We start from the raw sequence: 18,967 nt of genomic DNA on the forward strand, positions 1-18,967 counted from the left end.
GAGCCTCCAACATGCATTGTTCAGCACACACAGGCCCCTTGCTCCTCCAGCCTGCCTGGGCCCTGGGGCATGGTCTGACCCCCCTGGGACTTCACCTCATGAGCCCAGGCCACCCTTTCAATTCCAACTTGGTCTCTGCTGTTCTTGTAACACTGGGCCTGTTCCCAGGACCCTCCTAAAGCCACTTTCCCCAGGTGGTGGGCACACCCAGCAGCTCCAGCCAGATGTGGTCACGATGGGGATCCCTGTGGACCATTTCCCATCCCTCATGTTTAAACACATGCTATTGGGCCTGGCCATGCACCATGGACTGTTGTGTAGTGTGTTCTGGGCTGCAAGCTTCCAGCCCAAGGTTGTGGCTAGGAAACGCTTCTGAGACCCTTTCCCCAAGAATCCTTCGAGGAATGGCATAATAATGAGAAGTTCTTAGCCTTTTCTGAAACAGTAACATGAGGGAATGGGTTAAAGGTACAGCAGGAGAAACTGAGGTTAGAAGAAAGGACCTCCCACAAGGGCCCAGCCCTCCCAGCGATCTTTTTCTTTTGAAACGGAGTCTTACTCTGTTGCCCAGGCTGGAGTGCAGTGGTGCGATCTTGCCTCCCGGGTTCAAGTCATTCTCCTGCTTCAGCCTCCTAAGTAGCTGGATTTATAAGCACCCACCACCACACCCAGTTAATTTTTGTATTTTTAGTAGAGACGGGGTTTCACCATGTTGGCCAGGCTGGTCTCCAACTCCTGACCTCAGGTGATCTGCCCGCCTCAGCCTCCCAAAGTGCTGGGATTATAGGTGTGAGCCACTGGGCCCATTCCTCCCACTGGTCTTGAAGCCTGTTACTGATTTATACCCATCCTTCCTGAATGATTTGGTTGTCAGCTGGTTCAGGAAGTGAAAAATCGTGCCAGTAATTCCAGAAGGAGTATCCTATCTCCAGAAAGGAATCAGGGAACAGCTGCCTCATGGGTTGTGATGAGGATGACAGGAACGCAGATCTTAAAATGATTTAAACAGTAGCTTGGATTTAGCAAATACCCAGCAAACATCAGCGGCCTTCTTGGTTCAAGATATAGAAAGAAGAAGAAAAGAAGAGGGTGCTAGGCACAGTGGCTCACGCCTGTAATCCCAGCACTTTGGGAGACCAAGGCAGCAGGATCGCTTGAGCTGGGAGTTTGAGACTAGCCTGGGCAACATAGCAAGATCCCACCTTTACAAAAACTGAAAAAAAAAAAAAATGACCTGCGCACGGGGTCCCATGCCTGTAGTCCCAGCTACTGAGGAGGCTGAGTGGGGAGGATCGCTTGGGCCCAGGAGTTCCAGGCTGCAGTGAGTTATGATTTTACTACTGCACTCCAGCCTGGGCAGCAGAGTGACCCTGTCTCTAAAAACAAAAATAAAAATAATTTTTAAAAAAGGCAAGAGGAGATGAAAAAGAGGAGGGAGAACAGCTCTACCACACTGACGACAATGTGTTTGCTTTTCTTTTTTTTTTTTTGAGACAGAGTCTAGCTCTGTCGCCCAGGCTGGAGTGCAGTGGCACGATCTCGGCTCACTGCAACCTCTGCCTCCCAGGCTCAAGCAATTCTCCTGCCTCAGCCTCCCGAGTAGCTGGGATTACAGGCGCACGCCACCACGCCTGGCTAATTTTTGTATTTTAGTAGAAATGGGGTTTCACCATGTTGGCCAGGCTGGTCTTGAACTCCTGACCTCAGGTGATCTGCCCGCCTCTGCCTCCCAAAGTGCTGGAATTACAGGCGTGAGCCACCGCATCTGGCCATGTTTTCATTTTTAATGTTAATGCCCAAGACCAGGCCAGGAGCAGTGGCTCACGCCTGTAATCCCAGCACTTCAGGAGGCCAAAGCAGGTGGATCACCTGAGGTCAGGAGTTCGAGACCAGCCTGAGTAACATGGTAAAACCCTGTCTCCTAAAAATACAAAAATTAGCCAGGTGTGGTAGCTCATGCCTGTAATCCCAGCTACTCAGGAGGCTGAGGCATGAGAATTGCTTCAACCCAAGAGGCAGAGGTTGCAGTCTGCTGAGATCAGGCCACTGCACTCCAGCCTGAGTGATGGAGTGAGACTGTCTCAAAAATTAATTTATTTAATTAATTAATTAAAGTTAATGCCCAGGACTGGCCATGTTCCAGAGCTTTGCTGTCCACTGCAGTAGCCACTGGCCACATGTGCCTATTGAGCCTTGAGATGCAGAACTGTGAAGTGCTGTGCTGTTGGTGGGGAGCAGATGTGCACGGGTACTGCTATCCCTCCCTTGACAAATAAGGGCCCTGGTGGTGGGGGAGCTGATGTTCACGTGTACTGCTATCCCTCCCCTGACAGATTGGGGCACTGGTGGTGGGGGACCTGATGTGCATGTGTACTGCTATCCCTCCTAAGTCCCTCCCCGTGGAGGTCAGCTTGAGAATCCCAGAAGCCAGCAGCATGGGAGCTACAGGATCACACAGGGGTGGGAGGAGACAGGCACTGACCTCGGATGTCCCGGGGCAGGAGGGGCACCCTGCTTGGGCTTGCACTGCTCTGCCACATGGCGCTGGGGAAGGTGAAGCTGACTTCAGGCACATGGAGAGTGTTCTCATCTAAACAGTGAGAGCAAAGGCAAGAGAAGGTGATGATTTTTAGGGACCACCCAGTGAATCATGGGAATAAAACTAAATAATGGATAATACCTACAACAGATTGAGTACCTACCGAAAGCTAGGCTCTTTCCTTAAGCTACTTCATGTGTGCTCCTCACAGCCGTGGGAGGGGATTATTTTTTTATGTGAGCTCCTGTCTTTTGTCCTTTTTGGAACCTCTACTGTCCCCAGAAAAGGGGTCTTGTCCCAGACCCCAAGAGCAGGTTCTTGGATCTTGTCCAGGAAATAATTCAGGGCGAATCACAGAGTATACTGAAGTTAAGATAGTTTATGGCTGGGTGTGGTGGCTCAAGCCTGTAATCTCAGCACTCTGGGAAACCGAAGTAAGCAGATCACCTGAAGTCAGGAGTTCAAGATGAGCCTGGCCAACATGGTGAAACCCCATCTCTACTAAAAAATGCAAAAATTAGCTGGGCATGGTGGCACGCCCCTGTAATCCCAGCTGCCTGAGAGGCTGAGGCAGAAGAATCACCTGAACCTGGTAAGCACAGGTTGCAGTGAGCTGAGATCATGCCACTGCACTCCAGCCTGAGTGACAAAGTGAGACTCTGTCTCAAAAAAAAATAAAAAATAAAAAATAAATAAATAAATAAATAAAATAAATGGTTATTAGAGACAACATTATTACAGAGTATGGCATCCTCAGAAAGCAAGTGGTGGGGCTGGGCGCAGTGGCTTAACACCTGTAATCCCAGCAGTTTGGGAGGCTGAGGCAGGAGAATTGCTTGAGCCCAGGAGTTCAAGACCAGCCTAGGCAACACAGCAAAATCCCATCTCTACAAAAAATATCAAAATTAGTCTGGTGTGGTGTCACACACCCCAGCTACTGGGGAGGCTGAGGTGGGAAGACCCCTTAAGCTAGGGAAGGCAAGACGGCAGTGAGCCATGACTGCACCACTGCACTCCAGCCTGGGCGACAGAGCAAGACCCTGTCTCAAAAAATAATTAAAAATAAAAATAAGGAATAATATACTTTATTTCAAAGGCTTGTGATCAGCTTGTGACTGGCTATTAGTATTGTTACTTTCCTACGTTACTATTGATTTCAGCAAGAATTTAAGAGTGTCCTATTATTTTTAAAGCAAAAACCTATTCTTAAACTAAAGATTATTTTTGTTCTTAAAGCACTGGTCATTTCCATGAGTTCTGGATCTTTATTAAGTTAGTTAACATCATTAACTTGTTCCCTCGAACATAAACATCTCAGGACTGAAAGGGCCCAACCCCCTGGGAATGTCACCAGCAGGTTTGGCTTTGTCGGGCCTTTATTAAAGATGGCGTCACTCTGGTTAGGATGCCTCTGACACCACCCTACCTTCAGCTCTCGGGTCTTTTCCCCTTCTCCAGCAAAAGCTATGCCCTTCCTTTCCTTCTTTCTTCTTTCATCTGGCTGTTACATGACAATAAAGATGATTTTCTGGGTTTATTGAACAAAATTTAATCAGACATCACCCTCAAACAGAAGAAGGGCTGGGAGCAGTGGCTCACTCCTGCAATCTCAGCACTTTGGGAGGCCAAGGTAGGTGGATCGCTTGAGGCCAGGAGTTTGAGACCAGCCTGGTCAACATAGTGAAACCCCACCTCTACTAAAAATACAAAAATTATCCAGGCATGGTGGTGGGCACCTGTAATCCCAGCTACTCGGGAGGCTGAGGCAGGAGAATCGCTTGCACCAGGGAGGTGGAGGTTGCAGTGAGCTGAGATCGTACCATTGCACTCCAGCCTGGATGACAAGAGTGAAACTCCATCTCGAAAATAATAACAATAAAATAAAAATAAAAATACAGAATCTAGGCCATTGATCACCAATTGTGGCACCATCAAATTGCCATATGGGTCTTCTCAACTTCTATGCTTCCCTTGGTGCAGGTTGGGAACAGTTGGTGGACATCCTTCAAGGAGCACTGACACCCATAAATCTGCTTTCAGCACAGTGACAGATCAGAGCGCCGATACCCCGCAGCGACAGACCAGACCCGCAGCAACAGATCGGAGCACTAATTTCCCACAGTGGGGTGGGGAGCAGATGTTCATGCCACTGTCCCTCCATGGTGGAGAAGTCATCTCACAACCACCGTTTTTTTTTTTTTTTGAGACAGAGTCTCACTCTGTCGCCCAGGCTGGAGTGTAGTGCCATGATCTCAGCTCACCGCAAGCTCTGCCTCCCGGGTTCACGCCATTCTCCTGCCTCACCCTCCTGAGTAGCTGGGACTACAGGCGCCCGCCACCACATCTGGCTAATTTTTTGTATTTTTAGTAGAGATGGGGTTTCACCATGATAGCCAGGATGGTCTCAATCTCCTGACCTCGTGATCCATCTGCCCAGCCTCCCAAAGTGCTGGGATTACAGGCATGAGCCACTGCGCCCGGCCCTCACAACCACTATTTCTGGATGGTGGGGTCTACAAGTGGTTTCTTCTTATTTGTAATTTTAATCTATGTTGCAAGATTTTCACAACCAACATATATTCTCTTTGGAATAACAGCAGCTCCAGGAGCTGGGTCTCAAACCTTTGAAGAAGCCCCAGGGGCTGGGGTATGGCTGGCATAAGGGCAGCCTACTGTGTATGCCCAATGTTCATCATTATTTTAACCTCTATTGAGATGCTGGGCAGACCAGAAGCAAAACTGAACACCTTGCCAATAATTCTTTTCCCAAAGCCACTGGCCTTGGCTGACTCACTGCCCTAAGAAAACCCGAAACTCGGCTGGGCGCGGTGGCTCACGCCTGTAATCCCAGCACTTTGGGAGGCCAAGGTGGGTGGATCACGAGGTCAGGAGATCGAGACCATCCTGGCTAACACGGTGAAACCCTGTCTCTACTAAAAAAGTACAAAAAATTAGCCGGGCGTGGTGGCGGGTGCCTGTAGTCCCAGCTACTTGGGAGGCTGAGGCAGGAGAATGGCGTGAACCTGGGAGGCGGAGCTTGCAGTGAGCTGAGATCGAGCCACTGCACTCCAGCCTGGGTGACAGAGCAAGACTCCGTCTCAAAAAAAAAAAAAAGAAAAGAAAAAGAAAACCTGAAACTCACTCACACCAAGGAGCAGACAACTGATAACAGCCCAAACTGTCATACTCTCAAGATGTACATTCCAAAGGAGGGAGAGAGACTTAAAATACAGGAAGAAAACTAATGTGCTATTTTCTTTCACGATCCTGTACCTGCATGGAAACTGAGGCTGGGTTTTATCTTGGAGGCTGCAGGGACAGCAGGGAGAAAGCTCTTTCCTGATGACTTTGATGGCCGAAGGAGTGCTGGGGGCGGCTGACACTCCACCAAATGCTCCCTGCAGGGGGAAGGCAGCTTCTGCCTCACCTGTGGGGAAAATCACACAGCAGGGCGGGGGTGAGGAATGGGTGGTGACAGGATTGTGCATCAAGGTCGCTTGGAGCTAAAGTCATGCACTGATTAAACACCTACTGTGTACCACACTGCTACAAGCACAAGGCACCTCCATGAGCATAACGAACAGAATCACTGCTCTCCTTTTCCTTCATCCTCCAATGAATGAATGAATAAATGAATGATTGTTCCTGGCTGTTTGTCCTCCTCCCCTTTCCTTTGTCACCCTCCTCCCTACAATGGAGGCAGTTCTCATCTAAACCAGTGTGATGGTTAATTACACGTGTCAGCCTGACAAGGTGCCCAGATATTTAGCTAAACATTACTCTGGGTGTTATTTCTGGATGAGATTCACATTTAAAACAGGCTGAGGCCGGGCGCGGTGGCTCATGCCTGCAACCCCAGTACTTTAGGAGGCAGAGGTGGGCAGATCACTTGAGATCAGGAGTTCAAGACCAGCCTGGGCAACATGGTGAAACCCCATCTCTACTAAAAATACAAAAAATTAGCCAGGCATGGTAGCCTGCACCTGTAGTTCCAGCTACTTGGGAGGCTGAAGCAAGAGAATCACTTGAACCTGGGAGGTGGAGGTTGCAGTGAGCCGAGACTGCACTACTGCACTCCAGCCTGGACAACAAGAATGAAACTCTGTCTAAATGTATAAATAAAATAAATAAATAAAACAGGCTGAGTAAAGCCCTCTCTAATGCAGGTGGGCCTTATCCAATCAGTTGAAGAGAATAGAAAGGCTGACCTTCCCTCTAACAAGAGAGGAATCGTGCCTGACAGCCTCCCAGCTGGAACATCCACCTTTTCCTGCCTTTAGACTTGAACTGAAGTGTCGGCTCTTCCGAGGTCCTGGCACTTATTCCCCAACAAGCCAGCTCTCACCTTATTGACCCACCATGCTTTGGAACCAAGTAATGCCCCCCCTCTTTTTTTTTTTTTGAGACAGTCTTGCTCTGTCAGCCAGGCTGGAATGCAGTGGCGCGATCTCAGCTCAGTGCAACCTCCACCTCCCAGGTTCAAGAGATTCTCCTGCCTCAGCCTCCCAAGTAGCTGGGCCTACAGGTGTCCACCACCACATCTGGCTAATTTTTTTGTATTTTTAGTAGAGACCTTGTCTCTCTTAAAAAAAAAAAAAAAATCACAAAACTGTAATTTCACTGGGATTATAACTACATAAAATATATACACATGTGGCTTAACATTAGAGGGAAGCTTGAGAAATGTGACGTAAGAAGGATGGTGTGGGATGGGAGGCTGTTTCCCCAGAACTTCGTGCAAATCCCTGCCCTCCACTCCGTCCTCCTCCTCCAGCTGCAGCCCTGGGACTGGGCAAGGAGTGTCCAGGCCGACATCCACCCACCAGCTGCACGCTCCCAGGGAGGGAGGGTGACCGCTTCTTCCTGGCCTTCCTCTCCATGGAGCGGTCCCTGCATGGGCCGGCATGGGGCCACCTTCTGTCTGCCAGGCTGGGGTCTGGGGTGGTGCTTGACTTCAGGTCCCTGGAGTCCAGGGCCGTTTCCTCCAGGAGGTGGCAGGAGGAGCGGCCGCTGCTGCCGTCCCGGTCGTGTGCCTTGGAGCGCCGAGTGGCCGCGATGAGGGCGATGCTCTTGGTGCCCTTGGCCATCTCCTGGAGGGCCTGAGCACTCAGGGCAGGGCCACCAGCCTCCTCAGCCAGCCTCGAGGTGCTTGGCTCCAGGCCCGAGGGGTACAGCTTGGAGACCAGACTCTTCATGCTCAGGGCACTCGGCTTCTGCGGGAAATCAGATGCCACTGGGCTGTCACTATGGTCCCAGGTGAGGTCACCAGTAGCAGCAGCAAGACAATGATTTGAGGCAAGTCGTTTATTAGGGGAGAAGGACCGTGGCAGGGGGACAAGAGTTTGGGCTGATCTGAGAGCGTCAGATGACGGGTTCCAGCAGGACAAGGGCAAAAGAAGGGCCGGGGTGGCTGAAGAGACAAGCACAGTCTTTGTGGACAGGATGGGGTGACCATGAGGTGCACTCTTGCTGCACTGGGAAGTTCTCCAGCCAGGTCCCCTGGACCTCAGCCTGGTGATTGAGACATTTCCTGGGGGGCTGCCGTTAGGGAGCACCCACCCACCCCGGAGGCAGCACTGCCCCTTCTCTGGCCTGGACATTCTCCATCTCAGCAGAGGGCACTCCCCCAACGCCTGGAGGGGCAGCCCTATTGTATGACCCACCCCCACAGTGGCCCCTGAGCAGGTCCTGCCTGGCCCTGCAGCGCCCCCTGCTCCTGCGTCCCCGCCCCTCCCAGGTGGGTGGTTGAGCCTGTTCCTGCCCTGGTCATGGAGTTTAAGCTCAGGCCTCAGGGTCATCCTCACCCAAGCGTGGAGGGGGGTCTCCCAAGGTCACAGCAGGGGCTTCTCCCAGGGGGCACAAAATCCCCGGCACTTCCGCAGAGGCGGAGCAGCCTCCCCAGTGGGATGGGGCATCGTCAGCATGGAGGTCATGTGCTGGTGGCTGGACGCGTCCCCCACCTGCCCGCTTAGTCTAGTATTAGGAAGAGTGAGTAGTGGCCGCTCCCTGATAACAGTTCATGTGAAAGGGCCAGGATTACCGTGTGAATATCCACAGCTTTCTCTGTCTCCCCAGGCCCACCCATTCGACAGAGAGGTTCTCACATTTGGTTCCCACCTCCTGCTCCTCCCCACCCCCAAAAAAGGGAAGACTTCTTGCTTGCCGTGAGACAGGCTACACTGATCTACTCAAAAAATGGGTGCAAAGATGGCCGGGCACGGTGGCTCATGCCTGTAATCCCAGCACTGTGGGGGACTGAGGCGGGTGGATCACCTGAAGTCAGGAGTTCGAGACCAGCTTGGCCAACATGGTGAAACCTCGTCTCTACTATAAATACAAAAATTAGCCAGGCGTGGTGGCACATGCCTGTAATCCCAGCTACTCTGGAGGCTGAGGCAGGAGGATCACTTGAACCTGGGAGGCAGAGGTTGCAGTGAGCCGAGATCGAGCCACTGCACTCCAGCCTGGGCAACAGAGTGAGACAGTTTCAAAAAAAAAAAAAAAAAGTTGGTGTGGGGGTGGAAAGAAAGAAACGGGGAGGGAATGTGGAGAGAATGTAAGAGACGTGGCTCACACCTGTAATCCCAACTCTTTGGGATACTGAGGCCAGCGGATTGCTTGAGCCCAGGAGTTTCAGACCCCAGCCTGGGAAATATAGTGAGACCTCATCTTTTTTCCTTTCTTTATTTTTTCTTTTCTTTTTTGTTTTTTTTTTGAGATGGAGTTTCACTCTTGTCACCCAGGCTGGAGTGCAGTGGCATGATCTCGGCTCACTGCAACCTCCGCCTCCCGGGTTCAAGCGATTCTCCTGCTTCAGCCTCCCAAGTAGCTGGGACTACAGTGCGAGCAACCACACCCAGCTGATTTTTGCATTATTAGTAGAGACGGGGTTTCACCGTGTTGGCCAGGCTGGTCTTGAACTCCTGATCTCAAGTGATCCGCCCGCCTCGGCCTCCCAATGTGCTGGGATTACAGGCGTGAGCCACCATGTCCAGCCCTCATCTTTACAAAAATAAAATTTAAAAAATTAGCTGGGCATGGTGGCATGCACCTCTAGTTCCAGCTACTTGGGAGGCAGAGGCAGGAGAATCACTTGAGTCAAGGAGTTTGAGGCCGCAGTGAGTGGTGATTGTACCACTGCACTCTAGCCTGGGCAACAGAGCAAGATCCCCTCTCCAAAACCAAAGAATGTCAGTAAGAGGGGGGCCTGAGAAGGGGAAGTCAATAAGCGTCTCAGGAGTGAGGAGTGGGCCTCCGATGTTCTTCAAGAGAAATGCAGAGAAAGGAGTGGGGCATTTCCTTTGGGTTGTGAGACCATTTTTCCTTGAATTTGGCACCATGCGAAGGCTCCTGGATTCATCATTTTACAGGTGAAGAAATGGAGGCCCAGAGACATGAAGTAACTTGTCCAAGGTCACACAGCTAGCAAGGGATACAGGGAAGATGGGAGCCCAAGTCTGACTGATTCTTCAGCCCAATCTCTCAGCAATTAGACAATACAGATCTTCTGTAGCACCCACACCCCAGAAAGACTGGGGAGCCAGTAGGAGACCACAGAAGCCTAGAAAGTGCTTTTTCTATTTTTTATTTTTTTGAGACAGGGTCTTGCTCTGTCGCCCAAGTTGGAGTGCAGTGGCGCAATCTCAGCTCACTGCAACCTATGCCTCCCAGGTTCAAGCGATTCTCCCACCTCAGCTTCCCAAGTAGCTGGGATTACAGGTGCACACCACCATGCCTGGCTAATTTTTATATTTTTTGTAAAGATGGGGTTTTGTCATGTTGCCTAGGCTGGTCTTGAACTCCTGAGCTCAAGCGATCTACCTGCCTCAGCCTCCCAAAGGGCTGAGGTTACAGGTGTGAGCCACCACGCCTGGTTCAGAAAGCATTTTTAAATTTTTTCACTCATTGAATGCCGTCAAGGACCCAAGAGGTAGATGTGACTGTCCCCAATCTACAGATGAGCAAAGCGAGTTTCAGCAAAGCCACCGTGACCGAGGTGTCAGGACACAGCGGGAAGCTACTCCTCTCCTCCGAGTCGCAGTCTTTTTCTTTTTCTTTTTCTTTTTCGAGACAGGGTCTTGCTCTGTCACCCAGGCTGGAGTGCAGTGGTACAATCACAGCCCACTACAGCCTCTACCTCCCAGTCTCAAGTGATTCTCCCGCCTCAGCCTCCTGAGTAGCTGGGACCACAGATGCATGCACCAGCACGCCCTGCTAATTTTTTTAGTTTTTGTAGAGATGGCGGTCTTGCTATGTTGCACAGGCTGCTCTCAAATTCCTGGCCTCAAGTGATTCCCCCTGCCTCGGCTTCCCAATGTGCCGGGATTACCAGTATGAGCCACCACGCACGGCCTTCCTCGGTTTTTTTTGTTTTGTTTTGTTTTTTGAGATAGTCTCACTCTGTTGCCCAGGCTAGAGTGCAGTGGTGTGATCTTGGCTCACTGCAACCTCCACCTCCCAGGTTCAAGCAATGCCTCAGCCTCCCAAGTAGCTGGGATTACAAGCACCCACCACCACACCTGGCTAATTTTTGTATTTTAGTAGAGAAGGGGTTTTGTCATGTTGGCCAGGCTGGTCTCGAACTCCTGACCTCAGGTGATCCACCTCCCTCGGCCTCCCAAAGTGCTGGGATCACAGGCATGAGCCACCATGCCCAGCCCCTGTTTTCTTAGTCTATAGGTGGAGAGAACAGTTCACCTCCCCACCACATGGCATAGCTGGGAGGAGTCTATACTGGGGTGAATTGTGTCCCCCGAAAATCCATGTCCACACAGACCTCAGAACAGGACCTTATTAGGAAACAGGATCTTTGCAGACGCAGTGAGTTAAGGATCTCAGGATGAGGTCATCCTGGGTTAACGGTGGGCCCTAAACCTAATGACGGGTGTCCTTGCAAGAAGAGGAGGGGCACAGAGAGACAGGGAGAAGGTCATGTGACAAGGGCAGAGATTGGAGCGCTGCAGCCACTAGCCAGGAATGCCTGCAGCCACCAGGAGCTGCAAGAGACAGGGAAGGATCCTCCCCTGGAGCCTCCGGGGGGAGCGAGGCCATGTCCATGCCATGGTCTCGGACTTCCAGCCTCCAGGACTGCAGGAGAACACATGTCTGCTGTTCAGGCACCCAGATTGTCACGTTTCCTTTCAGCAGCCCCAGGAAGCTAACGCAGTGATTAAGACACTAACCTGGGGCCAGGTGCAGTGACTCACGCCTGTAATCCCAGCACTTTGGGAGGCCGAGATGGGAGGATGACCTGAGGTCAGGAGTTCAAGACCAGCCTGGCCAACATGGTGAAACCCCATCTCGACTAAAAATACAAAAATTAGCCAGGCGTGGTGGCGGGCACCTGTAATCCCAGCTACTCAGGAGGCTGAGGCAGGAGAATCACTTGAACCCAGGAGGCGGAGGTTGCAGTGGGCCGAGATCACGCCACTGCACTCCAGCCTGGGAGACAAGAACGAAACTCCTGTCTCAAAAAAAAAATAGGCAATTAACTTAGGGCCAGGCTCGGTGAGCAGCTACTACCATAGAGCTGGTTGCTGAAGGAGAGTCCCCTCCTTCCAGAAGCTTCTCTCCTGCTCTCCCGTGGCCCCGTGTGGCACCGATGCTGAGATCCATGACCCTGATGGGAAAGGGGGTGGCCTCCCCAGAGCCCAGGCCCCTGGTCAGGGCCACACACCAACCTCGTGAATTGGTGGAGTTAGCAGGATGCGGACAGAGGGCAGAGGGAGAAGAGAGTCTGGCTTTCCCGGTTTTCTTGACAGTGTGGCTTTTGACGACTTGTAACCCTCACTGTGGATCAAACACAGAAGCATCAGCACCAGTAGGGCCAGCTGCCTAGGGCCTGCATCCTTCATCGCAGCCAGAGAGAAAACAGAGCCTGGGCCTCCGTGGCCCATGCATCGTGTCAGAGCAAGTGGCCTTTGCCACGCTTTGGTGATTTGAGACCAAACTGGGCTCATTCATCCAACAAATACATGCTGGTCCCTGACAGCCAGACCCCATACCGAGAGCCAGGTGTGCATCCATCTTAGCAGACATGGCCCCTGCCCTAACATGCCACATCTATGGGGAGAGACACACATCAAAGAACCCACAGGAGGATGTACAGACCACAGCTGCCAGCTCCACGAAGAAGACAGGAGGGAGACGAGCAGGAAGAGACTGCCGCAGACAGGTCAGCAGCACAGACCTCCCTGGGGGTCTGGTCTCTGTCCCTAGTTCCTGGCTCAGACCTTCAAAAAGCCTTAGCTGCCCTGAGTGATAGGAATATCTTTGCTATGCTACTGGGTGGGCTCCTAGATAGCATCAGAAGGGGCTAGTCACCAGAAAGACCAAGCAAGTGACTAGAGGGTGGGAACCTTCGATGGCCCAACCTCTTACAGGCAGGCAAGGATGGCTGGAGATCCAGTCCCCAGCATAACCATTCCTGCCTGTGTCATGGAACCCAGTAAAAAGCATGGGCACCGAGGCTCGGGGTGGCTTCCTGGTTGATGAACTCAGTAATGTTCTGGGAGCTGGCAGGCCCTTCCCCAGAGGGACAGCATGGCTGGACCTCACCTGTCCTGCTGCCAGGACTTGGAGCCACCATTCCAGCTTGCAGCTTGGAGGTAGCTCAGCCCACTCTCTCGCCACAGTCTCTGCTGCTGCTGCAGGGATGGCTCCAGGAGAGGTGAGGGGGAAGCATGCCTCCTCTCTAGATCAGAGTTTCGAGGGCCCTGGGTTCACTCGTATGGCCCTACAAGTAGTCCCATGTCTGTGCTTCTTTTTCTCAGAGTGAGGTTGACACCTGTCTTCTCGAATCCATGGCCAAGCTACAAGTTCACAGGCAGCTGCAGGCTAAGAGCAAGAAGGCAGCCCAGGGCACGGGAGGAGGTGGGAGTGGCATCTGGTTCTGATCAGGGGGATGGGGCACTGTTTTTACACCCATATGCACACAGGTACATGCATGCATACACACATAAAGGCATGTGTACACACAAACATGCTTGTGCACACACACAAATAACACTCATGCACTCACAAAAACACACACACACAGAAATACACATGTACAAATGCATGTGCACCTATAACATGTGCACACAAATATGTGCACACACAGAAATGCACAAACACACACACAGGCATGGGCACTAGCATGCGTGCATGTACACACACACTAAGGGAGCCGCCCTGTCCTCTGTGTCAAGCCTGGGGTTTTCACTACACTGCAGAGGGGAAAGGTTAGACCTGGGCATTGCAGCCCGTGTGCAACCTTCACTGCATCCTGGGGTGAACACACCAGCCGCAAAAGGTATCTGGGGGAAAACTGGGAAATGTAGCAATAAGTGAGATGCCAGAGGATACTAAGGAAGCTCTGCTCATTTGGTTGGGAATGATAACCACACTGTGGTTTTGGAGGGAAATGTCCCTGTTTTGGAACGGCCTACTAAGTATGTGGGGGTGAAATGCCATGATGTTTGTATTTTACTTTACATAGGCAAGCAAGGCTTGGCGTGGTGGCTCATGCCTGTAATCCCAGCACTCTGGGAGGCCGAGGCAGGCAGATCACTTGAGGTCAGGTGTTCAAGACCAGCCTGGCGAACATGGCGAAATCCTGTCTCTACTAAAAATACAAAAAAATTAGCCTGGCATGATGGCAGGCACCTGTAATCTCAGCTACGTGGGAGGCTGAGGCACGAGAATTGCTTGAACCCAGGAGGCAGTGGTTGTAGTGAGCCGAGATCGTGTCACTACACTCCAGCCTGGGCGTCAGAGCAAGACTCCATCTCAAAAATAAATAAATACATAAATAAAAATTTTTTAGGCCGGGCGCGGTGGCTCATGCCTGTAATCCCAGCACTTTGGGAGGCCAAGGCAGGTGGATCACGAGGTCAGGAGATCAAGACCATCCTGGCTGACACGGTGAAACCCCGTCTCTACCAAAAAATACAAAAAAAGGCCAGGTGCAGTGGCTCACGCCTCTAATCCCAGCACTTTGGGAGGCTGAGGCGGGTGGATCACGAGGTCAGGAGTTTGAGACCAGCCTGACCAACATGGTGAAACCCTGTCTACTAAAAATACAAAAATTAGCCAGGCGTGGTGGCACACGCCTGTAATCCCAGCTACTCAGGAGGCTGAGGCAGGAGAATTGCTTGAATCCAGGAGGCAGAGGTTGCAGAGAGCCGAGATTGCACCACAGCACTCCAGCCTGGACAACAGAGCAAGACTCTGTCTCAAAAAAAAAAAAAAAATAGAAAGAAAGAAAATTAACCAGGCCTGGTGGCGGGCGCCTGTAGTCCCAGCTACTCGGGAGACTGAGGCAGGAGAATGGCGTGAACCCGGGAGGCGGAGCTTGCGGTGAGCCAAGATCGCGCCACCGCACTCCAGCCTGGGTGACAGAGCGAAGATACGTATAAAATGGGAAGGGCATTTCTGGAAGCAAACTCCCCAGGCTCAGAGCTGCCCCAGGCAGTGAGCAGCTCCAATGACATGGTTCTTATTCTCAGACAACCCTGCGAGGAAGGGGTGATGCGATGCACTTCGTGAAAGAGGAAATGAGTGCTGAGCTGGCCTGGGACTCAGGATTCATGCCTGCCTCCATCGCCCTGTCATCGCCACCTGGCCTGGGAAGCAGGGTGGCAGGAAGGAGGCTTGGTGACACCCTTGCATGGGAGAGGAGGAAGCCCACCTACCTGTCCCTCTCCAGGAACACTGGAGGTAGCTCAAACTGGGCTCCCCATGGCAGGTCCTTCCTGTCATCTGGCTGGTCTCGGCTGGACTCCTCCGGTGCAGGAGATAGATTCAGAATAGAACCGTCCTGGGACCAGACAGGGGGGTCTGTGTGAGGCTGGCAAGGACATGGGCAAGCTGTGTCGCCAAGCAGTGGGCCTCTGAGGGTTAACTGGAGCTCCACTGCGTTCCTGCTGCCACCACTCTGAGGAAACTACCAGAGCAGGGAGGTGGGGGAAAGCCAGCAGGTCAGCTCTGTCCCTTGGGCCCCCACCATGGAGACAGAAGGAGGCTCCGGAGACTCCCCAGGGACTATCCACACAGTCTTGGCCTGGAGAAAATGATGCACAAGGGGACACCTGTTGTCAGAGCACCTTCAAACACCTGCAGGAGCCAGGCATGGTGGCACGCACCTGCAGTCCTGGCTGCTTGGGAGGCCAAGGTGGGAGAATCCTTGAGCCCAGGAGTTCAAGTCCAGCTTGGGCAACAGAGCAAGACCCCATTTCATTAAAAAAGAAAAATAGCCTGCAGGGCCTCAAAAAGTTAAACATAGAATTACCATATAATCCAGCAATTCTTCTTCTGGGTACATGCCAAAGAATTAGAAGCAGGGTCTTGAAGAGACATTTGTACACCCACTTTCACAGCAGCACAATTCACAATAGCAACCCACGTGTCCATCCACAGAGAATGAATAAACCATAAAATGTGGTCAGTCCATATATGGAATATTATTCAGCCTTAAAAAGGAAAGAAGGCTGGGCGCGGTGGCTCATGTCTGTAATCCTAGCACTGTGGGGAGGCCAAGGCGGGTGAATCACTTGAGGTCAGGAGTTTGAGACCAAACTGCTCAACATGGTGAAACCCCGTCTCTACTAAATATACAAAAATTAGCCAGGCATAGTAGCACACACCTGTAATCCCAGCTACTTGGGAGGCTGAAGCAGGAGAATCACTTGAGCCCAGGAGGTGGAGGTTGCAGTGAGCTGAGATCGCACCATTATACTCCAGCCTGCATGACAGAGTGAAACTTTGTGTCAAAAAAAAAAAAAAAGAAAGAAAGAAGGGCCAGGCACGGTGGCCCACACCTGTAATCCTAGCACTTTGGGAGGCCAAGGTGGGAGGATCACTTGAGCCCAGGAGGTAGAGACCAGCCTGGGCAACATAGCAAGACCCTATCTTTAATCCAAAAAATGTATATTAATTAACGTTTTTTATTTTTATTTTTTTGAGACAGAGTCTCGCTCTGTTCGCCAGGCTGGAGTACAGTGGTGCGATCTTGGCTCATTGAAAGCTCCACCTCCTGGGTTCACGCCATTCTCCTGCCTCAGGCTCCTGAGTAGCTTGGACTACAGGTGCCCGCCACCACGCCCGGCTAATTTTTTGTATTTTTAGTAGAGATGGGGTTTCATCATGTTAGCCAGGATGGTCTCAATCTCCTGACCTTATGATCTGCCTGCCTTGGCCTCTCAGAGTGCTGGGATTACAGGCGTGAGCCACCGTGAACGGCCTAATTAACTTTTTTTTTTTTAAAAAAAAGAAGAAATGAGTACATGTAGGCACATTGGATGGGCCACGTTTGGGGAGGGGACCAGGGTGGGCCTGGGTTTGGAAACCTGAGACATGTAGTTCCCACCTGAGGCCAAAAAAAAAAAAAAAGCACTATTCACAGTGAAAGACATGTATGAATTTGGTCTAAGTAGAAGTCAATCATGGCCAGGCACAGTGGCTCACACCTGCAATCCCAGCACTTTGGGAGGCCAAGGCAGTGATTACTTCAGGCTAGGAGTTAGAGACCAGCCCAGCCAACATGGCGAAACCCAGTCTCTACTAAAAATACAAAAATTAGCTGGGTGTGGTGGCACACGCCTGTAATCCCAGCTACTCAGGAGGCTGAGCCACAAGAATTGCTTGAACCCAGGAGGCGGAGGTTGCTGTGAGCTGAGATTGCACCTCTGCACTCCAGCGTGGGCAACAGAGCAAGGCTCTGTCTAAAAAAAAAAAAAAAAAAAAAAAAAAGTCAATCATGAAGAGAGAGATGCTTATGCCAGGGCATCTAGATACCAAGAAGTTCTCAGCACATTGCCCACATTGACAGAGATAAATGTAACCCTGGAGCAAGAAGCAGGTGGGGACATGACGCATTGTGATAGGCATGTAAGATGGTCCAGGCCTGCGGAGGGTAATGCTGACAAGAATTTTTTTTTTTTTTTTTGAGACAGAGTTTCACTCTTGTCACCCAGGCTGGAGTGCAGTGGCACGATCTCGGCTCACTGCAACCTCTGCTTCCCAGGTTGAAGCAATTCTTTCCTGCCTCAGCCTCCCGAGTAGCTGGGATTACAGATGTGTACCACCATGCCCAGCTAATTTTTGTATTTTTAGTAGAGACGGGGTTTCTCCATGTTGGTCAGGCTGGTCTTGAACTCTTGACCTCAGGTGATCCATCTGCCTCGGCCTCCCAAAGTGCTGGGATTACAGGTGTGAGACACCACGGTCAGCTACCAGCGAGAATACTAAAGAGACTTCCACACCCAGCAGATGCATTCATGGAGTTTGTGCTAAGGATGAGCAGGGTGTGGGGACACAGCATCAGCTAAGGTTGACACTGCATGTTCCCAGAGAGACCCACTCATAGGGATGAAATGCATGCATGAGGCCAGGTGCAGTGGCTCACGCCTGTAATCCAAGCGCTTTAGGAGGCCAAGGTGGGGGGATCGCTTGAGGCCAGGTGTTTGAGGCCAGCCTGGGCAATGGAGTGAGACTCTGTCTCTACAACAAAAATTGTTTGTAATTAGCTGGGTGTGGTGGTGTACACCAGTGGGTCCAGCTATTTGGGAGGCTGAGATGGGAGGATTGCTTGAACCCAGGAGGTCGAGGCTGCAGTGAGCCATGATCACATCACTGCACTCCAGCCTGGGCACGAGAGTGAGACCTTGTCAAATAAAATAAAATAAAATAAAAAATATAAAATAAAAATAATAAAAATAAATATAAAATTACGTTACGTTACATGCACAAGAGAATGAGGAGATGCAGGATGTATGCAAAGTCTCAGCGTATTCCCCACAAGATCCTCATTCATGACAAAAGGAAAACAGTGAAATGGAGAAACTGGCAGCCACCACCTTAACCACAGCCCCAGTTAACCTCCAGCAATAAGACAAATCGACCCTGTGAGCCTCTGATATACAACATTGCTTCTGTGGTTTTCTTGCCAAAAATGCATAATCTGAATCTAATCATGAGAAAACATCACACTAGCAAACCCCAAACAGGGAAATTCTACAAAGTAACTGACCAATGCTCTTCAAGTGTTAAAGTCATGAACAATAAAGAAAGACAGAGGGCCGGGCCTGGTGGCTCACGCCTGTAATCCCGGCACTTTGGGAGGCTGAGGCTGGTGGATCACGGGGGTCAGGAGATTCAGACCATCCTAGCTAACACAGTGAAACCCCATCTCTACTAAAAATACAAAAACAATAGCCGGGCGTGGTGGCGGGCACCTGTAGTCCCAGCTACTCGGGAGGCTGAGGCAGGAGAATGGCGTGAACCTGGGAGGCGGAGGTTGCAGTGAGCCGAGATTGTGCCATTGCACTCCAGCCTGGGCGACAGAGCGAGATGCCATCTCAAAAAAAAAAAGAAAGACAGAGGAGACCGGGCACAGTGGCTCACGCCTGCAATCTCCCACGTAGAATCTTTGGCAGCAGCCCAGGATTG

The 18,967-nt window shown here is 51.3% G+C and overlaps 1 protein-coding gene across 1 annotated transcript in view; it reads right to left on the minus strand.

Annotated features, from left to right (window-relative positions):
* The window catches only part of LOC129472188 (kinesin-like protein KIF19), a 52,274-nt gene that overhangs the window by 482 nt on the left and 32,825 nt on the right, over positions 1-18,967 (minus strand). The window contains exons 14-18 of the mRNA XM_063631139.1: positions 15,214-15,338; positions 12,220-12,328; positions 7,363-7,752; positions 5,813-5,966; positions 2,483-2,590 (exon numbers count right to left, since the gene is read on the minus strand). Coding sequence (XP_063487209.1) covers positions 2,483-2,590; positions 5,813-5,966; positions 7,363-7,752; positions 12,220-12,328; positions 15,214-15,338 — 886 coding nt within the window. The remainder of the gene's footprint in view (positions 1-2,482; positions 2,591-5,812; positions 5,967-7,362; positions 7,753-12,219; positions 12,329-15,213; positions 15,339-18,967) is intronic.

This window comes from Symphalangus syndactylus, chromosome 22 (genome assembly GCF_028878055.3).
Source record: "Symphalangus syndactylus isolate Jambi chromosome 22, NHGRI_mSymSyn1-v2.1_pri, whole genome shotgun sequence".
In the NCBI taxonomy this organism is placed as follows: domain Eukaryota; kingdom Metazoa; phylum Chordata; class Mammalia; order Primates; family Hylobatidae; genus Symphalangus; species Symphalangus syndactylus.